Source organism: Phalaenopsis equestris, unplaced genomic scaffold (genome assembly GCF_001263595.1).
Source record: "Phalaenopsis equestris unplaced genomic scaffold, ASM126359v1 Scaffold001169, whole genome shotgun sequence".
NCBI lineage: Eukaryota > Viridiplantae > Streptophyta > Magnoliopsida > Asparagales > Orchidaceae > Phalaenopsis > Phalaenopsis equestris.
In genome coordinates, this window is record NW_018165608.1 from 33,833 (window position 1) to 42,971 (window position 9,139).

The 9,139-nt window shown below is 36.5% G+C and overlaps 1 protein-coding gene across 1 annotated transcript; it reads left to right on the forward strand.

Annotated features, from left to right (window-relative positions):
• Positions 1–355: 355 nt before the first annotated feature.
• LOC110033396 (aspartic proteinase CDR1-like) lies at positions 356–2,431 on the forward strand. Its single transcript, XM_020737360.1, has 2 exons — positions 356–1,276; positions 2,027–2,431. Exons 1-2 carry the CDS (start codon positions 356–358, stop codon positions 2,429–2,431), a joined length of 1,326 nt encoding a protein of 441 aa, XP_020593019.1.
• Positions 2,432–9,139: the final 6,708 nt, after the last annotated feature.

The window sequence follows — 9,139 nt, forward strand, 5'->3', positions numbered from 1 at the left end:
CCGTATAAGGAACCGGTACTAATGAAAACAAAGCGTCAATATTTGCCTACATTTAGTTACCAATTCAAAGTATATGGTACGTGCAGGCATGCATTAATTTCCCCTGAATCAATTTAAATAATTTGCATAAATCTCATTTCCTCGTTTTTAGGACTCACATTCTTAACCCCTGTCGAATGGAAATCCATTGAAGAATTCTTCTAAAAATTTATCATATTTCCATATAAATCTATATTAATGAAAGTATTAATTACCATAATAAACATTAATGACAGCAATCGCCATTCCCTTCTTTAAATACATCACACCACCAAGGCCATGCATGCATAATTGGATACGCCCTCACGTCCACAACATGGAAAGGTTCTCTCTGTTCTTCTTCGTTGCCTGCGTCCCATTCCTATCCCCTTCTTCTGCCGCTGGTTTCTCCGTAGATCTCATTCACCGCGACTCTCCCCTCTCGCCTTTTTACAACCCTTCCTCCTCCCCTCATTCCCTCCTCCGTGCCTCCTTCCACCGCTCCCGCCGCCGCGCGGCCTACTTCCTCCGTGCTGCAAGCCTCACTCCTCCCCTCCACAGTGAAATCATCCCAAACTCTTTCGAATACCTCATGAAATTCTCCATCGGCACCCCACCCACCAAAACCCTCGCCATCGTCGATACCGGCAGCGACCTCAACTGGGTCCAATGCACCCCGTGCAAGGAATGCTACGCCCAACATCTCCCTCTCTTCGATCCCTCCGCATCTTCATCGTACAAACCAGTCCCCTGTTCCGACATGTCATGCTCCGCGCTCCCTCAGTACGGAGACTGCTTCTCCCAATCCAACTGTAATTACGAATACTCCTATGGAGATCGCTCTTACGTCATCGGAGAACTCGCCACCGAGACCTTCTCGTTCGACACCGCAGACGCCGACAGTCATCTGGTGCATGTTAAAAATATCATTTTTGGCTGCACGCACGAAAGCAACGGTACCTTCGACGCAATGGGCGCGGGGCTTGTGGGGCTCGGCGGAGGACAGCTCTCCCTCATCACCCAGCTCGGCGATGCTGTTGACAATAAATTCTCTTATTGCCTTCCTCCCCTCAACAACAAGTCTTTGAGCGGCCGGCTCAACTTCGGTGCGAAAGCAGTCGTCTCTGGTCCCGATGCAGTCATTACTGATCTCATCTTCCAACAGACGGACAGCTACTTCTTCCTTAGCCTGGAGTATATATCAGTTGCCGGCGATTCGGAAACTATTGCCTTTAAATCGGCTCGGAATGGTTCACAGGTACGGGAAGAGAAACATTTGCTTTTTTTCTGACACGTATTAATTGTTCAAAAACTTTTTTTTTTTGTTTATATTAAAAATTACGTACGCAAATTGAAATTTTTAGATATTACGAATTTTCTTGAATCCTAAGCTGACAAATGAAATTTTTTTATATAGGTACGACTGTCAAAACGGCTATTTATTCGCGAACAGCTCGTATTTGGCTCGTTAAGAAGCTCATGTTCAGCTCGTTCGCTAAGTTAACGAGTCGAACACGAACAAAAATTTATTCGTTTGTCTTCGGCTTATTTCACTCGAAATACTATATATATATATATATATATATATTGAATCGTAGTATTTTTAAAAAATTTAATGGACTGCAAAGCTACAAAGATTTAAAATCAATAAAAGCATTAATTAAGAAATAAAATAAAATTTGTTAAATTAGATTCAAATGATGTTTTAATATAACCAATAATTTTAAAATCTTGTCTCAACCTTTAACATCTTATGGCTACCTGATTAGTGTTGTCAAAACGACAATTTGTTCGTGAATAGCTCGTGTTCGGCTCGCTAAGCTAACGAGCCGAGCACAAACACATTTTTTTAGCTCAAAATATGAACGAACCTAACACAAACTTTGCCTGGGCCCGCTTACAACCCTTCATTTAAGAATCATTCATTTAAATTTGTTATGAGTATTCCGTTCATGATGTATGAGAACCCTTAATATTCAGTATAATTATTTACATACTTGATTCGCAGGAGGAAGGTAACATAATCATAGATTCAGGCACGACACTTACGCTCATTGACGACGATACTCTGCAGTTTTTGATAACTAAGCTGTCAGAAGTTGTGAAGCTGCCACAGGTGAGTGATCCAGAGGGAATGTTCAATCTCTGTTTTGACGTTTCAGAGACAAAGGAAGTGGAAGATGGCAACCTTCCGGATATAATATTTCATTTTTCTGGAGCTGATGTGGTATTGAAGCCATTGAACGCATTTATAGAGCTGGATGAGAAGACGCTGTGCCTTGCCATGATATCGAGCGGGGGTGTTGGGGGTGTAAGCATTTTTGGAAATGTGGCGCAGCAGAATTTTAACGTTGGGTATGATTTGAGCGCCATGAAGTTGACGCTGGAGCCGACAGATTGTGCAGCTGTTTGACGGAGATTTGGAAAAAGAGGGAGACGCTTTTCATTGCTTCTTTTGTTTTTTTCATTTTTTTGGGTGCGTTGCGGGGCCTGGTTCAAAGTTGGCGGTGCTAGTGCGTTAAAGTATACTTATAATGTTAGATTGGAATTGGAAAAAAAAGGATATGAAGTATTTCTCTGGGCTTTGCTTCTATGGTTCACATGCGTGAGATTAGCGTAACTCCATGTTAAATTCTATTGAAAATTTTTATTTATAAACAAGCTTACTCAATTGGAAATGCATGAGGGACAAAATGGTAGAAATTAAGAGAGTGAATAACAAGCATGAAACAGGATGGGGGATTAAAAATGAAATTTGGGGACATATTGGACCCGAATAACTTAATTTATCATTTTAAAAAGATTATAGTGGGACATGTAGGCTTTCGGAAGATTTTTGAAGTAAAATAACACTCAAAATGAAAAGGCAAGACAAATTATTTAGTGAAATTGAGATCGAATCCTACCATGCTCGGGCGTTACTATATACCTCCTGCAAGAACAAACATATTCATAATTGAGACAAAATGAATGGAGTTATTGTTGCTTGCAGGAAATTTGGTACTAGCAGATGGATCAATTATCATATTGGTGTTAGAAGATAGTTCTGCACAACACCAGATGAATATACCATATAATAAATTTTATCTGGAAAATTTGAAATGAAAAGAATAAGAAGGCCGAGGCCCAATTGAACGATATCTATTTGAGGTTACAATGATTTATTCTTATTTGTTGTTGTTAAAGGTGGCATGATTTTCATGTTAGGTGGAAGAGTTGTGCCATGGATGAGTGTCGAACAGTCACTCATAGCTTCCTCTATAATGCAAGCAAAATTCAAAGCTTGTTACCAGGCATTAATTCAAGGAATATGATTGCAAACTGCTCTGCATGTTGTTGATGTTATTGAGAGAACAAGAAAAATAAATTGTGATAATAGTCATAGGGCTATACTAAAAGAACAACTCAAAGAAAGACATAAGCTCGTCAAAATCAAAACACATTGATATGCCAAACAAACAATATAGAGTTATCAAGTGTCGATTGAAAGTATAACCACAAATCCTTTGATTGAGGGTCCACTTACGGAAGGTTTAACTCGAAAAGTGCCCCATGAGCATGTGGCTAGTATGGATGTGGTTTATCTTTATCGAATTTTTACCCACACCACCTAAAAGTTAAATAGTTAACTACACATCACACCTCTTTTAATTTATACCTACACAACAAGTTATGTCAAAATTGAGACCGCCATTGTCTTATTTCAAAGTAATAGTTTTGATTGTTGTGTTTTATTTGTTTTGAAGAAAGCTTGAGGTTTTTCATTAAAAGGTTCAAGTTTAGAAGTTTCCATACCAGTATCAATCTGAAAATTTATTTATATGTGCATCTAAACATCATCTTGATAAGAGTTCAAGAATCATTCAACATCACTTTCATTCAATCAAAAAAATCTTTCTCATAAATAAATAAACATCAATTCATTTATAAACATATTCATTGTCATTGATACATTCATGACTGAACAACAATTTTTCACAGACATAACGCATGACAAACATCGACAGTCATGACATCAGAACATGTAAATAAAATCAGACATTTAAAATTGCAATGACTTGGTACATTGTAACATAATTTCTAGGACGTAGCTGAGAGGTCATTTTGAGCTCTTCATCTTTCTGAAGGTGGTAGAGACTCATTTCTTGTGGATGAAAGGTGCACAATGCTTTGCTAAGTAGGCATATTTCCACTGAAAACTAATGTTGATCCTAAAGGCAGAATAATGAAGTGTGATCTAGCAAACTCATCAGAGTTGATTATTTTTGGCTCTTTTTCTAAGACCATGCTGCATGAACTCAAAAAATAAAATGTGCAAAATGGAAGCTCGAAGTCATGGGAGTCAATATGAGGTGGAATGCAGTCATTTGTGTCATAAATGTATTTGATACAACTATCTGGTATTGAAGAAGGCAAGATGTGCCAAGATACAAATCTCTTAATAATAAAATTGAATTATCAAGGAATGTCATCCACCTGTTCACTTCGTATAAATTCTGGGTAAATTTCCTTCAATATCTCAAACATAGTTGTAACAACACCTATACTAAGGAGTTTATCTTCATTTACTTTTCATACATCTCTAACCTTGTTGTAAGTGTGCCTCTTATGTTCTTCCCTGACAACCTTTGTCTTGAAATTTATAGATTTTCTGGATGTTCTTATCTTCTATCTCTGAAAAAGTTTTAATGAGAAGTTTTTTTCCTTCTAAGATATTAATAGACTTTCCTCAAACTTGTTCAAAACATTCGACACTCTGTGTTGTCATCCTCTTACGCTAGGCTATCAAATTGTCAGCTTCGCATTCTGAAGGTGGTTCAGATCTCAGGAGGAAAGGAAATTGGTATATATGTGAATCTACTATCTCGATTCCATCGGTATATACTCCTTAATGTTGGATGTTTGTTTGGCCTCAATCTCCCTCTTCATTCTATCATGTTTTTTTTTTAATTTTTTTATTCTTATTCCTCCATTGTGTTTTGGTGAGTGTAAGCTTTACTTTTATGAACTTGATCTTTGGTTCCATAAGTGCATCACCGGGATCTTCTGTCAATTTTTTTTTTAATGATGAGCTACCAACTGTAACTTTCATGGAAAACTCAAACAATAGCATCTCCACAGGATGTTGTTTAGGCTCGACCATAATAATTGTGGATCATTACAGAGCAAGTTCAAATCTTTGTAATCAATACCGATTCTGATGACTGGATTGTTTGTCAGATGTGCTTGGTCAATTTTATAGAGACACTATCTTTGAAGGAGAGTATGAGCTTTCCTGACGACATTCTCTACAATCAAATAAATGAAGAATCAGTTGTCTTCTAAAAGGTCATGATTATTTGAGTTAAAAGAATTCAAACGATTAAATGAAAAATATAACATGATTCAAGAATCAAATCCGACATAAATCAGGTCTCAAATTGAACAAATAGATAATTCAAATTTTCATTAAAAGATTTCAAAAGGTGCTACAATATTTTGACCCAATCTTCATTTACATTACAAACTGGCCACTTGTGAGGTTAAAATTTGTTAAGAAACATAATGACCTAGGAGGGCAATGATTTCATCCAATTAGTGGATACCACACTTCATTCTAGGCGGAGCCATGGCGATCACCTACGGGGGATTGCAAATAAATAGAGAGATAAGTTTTGATGGGCGTAGAATTGGTTATATTCAGTGTCAGACTAGATTCTTATCAGTTTGGTTAAGTGACTTTAATCACCTAGGATGTAATTAACTATAAGAGCTTTCCTCTATAGAGAATTAAAATAATCCAATTTAATTTAAACCCTGTCTAATCTGTGTATTAGATAGGGGAATTTGTTGGCTAGAAAATGTGCAGACCAAAATAGAGTCATAAACTTTCAAGTTCAAATAAGTTAAGTCTACCAATAAGTGATGCATTCAGCTTTCAGAATGAGATATCATCTATGGTATCGTGTTTAACTATTTATACTATTAGTTACATGAGATCTATCCAGTTTCTTTATACTTTCAAATTAAAATATGCCAATTTCATAAAAATAAAATTTAAATACATAATACATTATATATATATATATTAGGGGAAAGAGCAGCTTATGGCTCCCTACGTTACAAAATATTTGGGAGAGGACCCCCCACTACCAAAACCCAAAAAGGATACACGACTCACTCAAAATATGGGGGATCCTTGTCCACAATACAACTCCATGAAAAATGTCCCAAAACAAAACACTAATTACAACATCAAAAGCATACTCGTCAAAAGAAAAAGTATAGCTAGTTGTTTGTAAGTGAAGCAAAAAGCTAACAAACAAAAGATGAGATCTTCGATTGTAGAGCTCTCCGCCACGATGTGGAATAGTATGTGGAAATTCCCGGGTCATCCTTATTAACACTAAGATACTCGTGCAAAAAAGAAGAAACTCCAAGCAAAATGAGCATCGAAATATAAGGCAATGATAATACACTTACTAGGCCTACGATTAGACTTCAACATTTAAACACTAACATCAATGATGGCAATGGTGATGATGGTAATGTTTTGGTTGTTGATTGTAATGAGCAAAATGGGAATGTACCTATGCTAGAGCCTTTGAAAACAACTACACATGTGGTTTCTCTTATCCCTGAAAAAATATCAGAGAATCATGGTGATTCTATTCCTAATTATTCTGTTATTGATACTTTTGTTTATGGGGGATCTTCTGTTCCTTTTGAAACTAATACCTCTTTGCATATTGCTGCAAAAACTTTAGAAAATGAATGACAAGTTCAAAAGTACTCCAGGAAAAAGGCCAAACAAAATAATGAGTTATCAAGTCTCAATGCTAACAACATAATTCAAGAAGGTATTTATCACTCTGATGGGGAATAGTTTGTCAACCTTACTGGATCTTCTAGAAGGGCTGGCTCATGTCATCATGTATAACATTATGGTTTGGAATATTAGGGGAGTGGCGGACCCTAACTCCCTTAAAAGGCTTAAAAATCTTTGTAGGGTCCATAAATTACTCATTTTTACTATTTTGGAGCCTATGGTTAATGTTAATAAAAATATGATTTTAAATACGTTTAAAGGTTGTCGTTCGTTCTACAATATCAATAATAAAATTTAGAGTTTTTAGAAGCCCTCTGTCTCTATTTCTATTATTGAAGATGAGGAACAATATGTCTTAACCCAAATCAAGTTTGAAGATTTTCAAGGGTGGGACATTTCTGGCTATGCCAGTTCTTCGTTGCATGATAAGTTTCTGCTTTGGCAAAAACATGAACTTATGGGAAGTGTTATTAATGACAATTGGTTCGTGGGTGGTGACTTTACTATGATTATGAAACCAATGGAGATAAAAGGAGGTGGTAGAGTTGATCCTGGCCGACTGGATCGGTACTTGGCCATTTTCGCTTTTCTTAGCCATTTTCCTATTATTCGGGTTCAACATCTGAGTCATGCAACATCTGATCATAATCCTATAATGCTTACTTTGGCTTTTATTGTTAAACCAAGCATATCTTGTTTCAAGTTTCTTAATGTTTGGACTTCTCAAGATACATGTATGATGGAGCTGGAACTCCTTGGTTTATCTTATGACAATTGCATAAAAAGATGGCGGCTCATTTCACTAAATGGAACTACCAAGTTTTTGGGAATGTGCAAAAAAAAGTGCAGAATGCTCGGAATATTGTTGACACTTTGGAAGCTCAGCTAGTGTACTCTCCCCGTATGATGGACAGTCTTGCTCAAGCCCATGTTTCTTTAATGGATGCAATTGTCCTTGAAGAGTCCCTATTACAAAAAAAAAACTAATGACACTTCCTCTATTGCGAGGGACAGAAATACCAAATAATTTCATGCCTTGCTTAAGAATAGAAGAAACATTAATAGTATTTTGAAAATAAAAAATGGGGATGGACAAATTATAACTAATATGGATGATATTGGTGATAGTGTTGTCAATTACTTTACTGAGCTCTTTAAAGCTACTACAAATGTTCTTCTTGTGGACTCTACTCTTTTTTTATGATTATAATTACATTAGTGGTCTTCATTTAGCTTATCCCCCTGATGAACAGGAAATTCTTGATGTTTTCAAGTCTATTTGTCCTAACAAAGCCCTAGGCCCTGACGGTTTCTCTTCTTCTTTCTACACTCACTCTTGGGATGTTATTAAGCAAAAGGTTATCCTTGCAATACAAAGCTTCTTCCTTAGTGAAAACCCTGGTAAATATTTTTCTTCTGCTTTGATTGTTCTTATTCCTAAAGGTAATGATAGGATTTCTTGGGACAACTTTCGTCCTCTTTCTCTCACTACTGTTACTTCCAAAGTAATGAGTAAGATCATTGTCAATAGACTGCAGCCTCATCTTTCTCATTTCATAGCTCCACAGCAGTCTGAATTCATTAAGGGTAGGGATATTACAGATAACATCCTTTTAGCTCACGAGATGATTGAAGATCTTGATAAAAAGTGCAGGGGTAATATGGTGCTCAAATTGGATATCAAGAAAGCTTTTGATACTATTAGCTGAGACTTCATAGTGAATATATTGCAGGCTAATGACTTTCAACATGATTTCTGCTTACTCATTAAAAGATGGCTTTCTAATAATAGCTATAGTGTGATGGTTAATGGCAAAGTACATGGCTCTTTTTTCGGCTGGCAGGGGCATTAAACAAGGTCATCCACTATCTCCTACTATTTTTATTATTTCTTTTGACTACCTTTCTAGGATTATTAATAAGTTACATCTTGAGCATTCTTATATACAATACTCACACAAATCTAAGATTGTGGTGAGCCATTTGGCCTATGCTGATGATGCTATATTGTTCCTAAATGCTAGCAAGTGTGCTATAAAATCCACCATGTCCTTATTAAAGGACTTTCAAAATGTCTCTGGTATGATGTTCAGCTTGCCTAAATGCTCTATTTACTTTGGGAAAGGTGTCCCTCCTAATAGTCATGTCTGGGCCTCAAATTACACTGGTTGCAAAATTTCTAAGCTCCCTATTAAATATCTTGGGGTGAACCTTCTTAGAGGCAGGAACAAGCAAACTCAGATGGATGATGTGATTGATAAAGTTAAACTCAATATTAATGATTTGGAAAGCACTTTCTTATCTAATAGCTCA

Excerpts from the sequence above, each read along its gene's own strand:
- LOC110033396 (XM_020737360.1), top strand. The coding sequence starts at position 356 with ATGGAAAGGTTCTCTCTGTTCTTCTTCGTTGCCTGCGTCCCATTCCTA. Across the intron at positions 1,277-2,026 it reads CGGCTCGGAATGGTTCACAG|GAGGAAGGTAACATAATCAT; the intron begins GTACGGGAAGAG and ends CTTGATTCGCAG.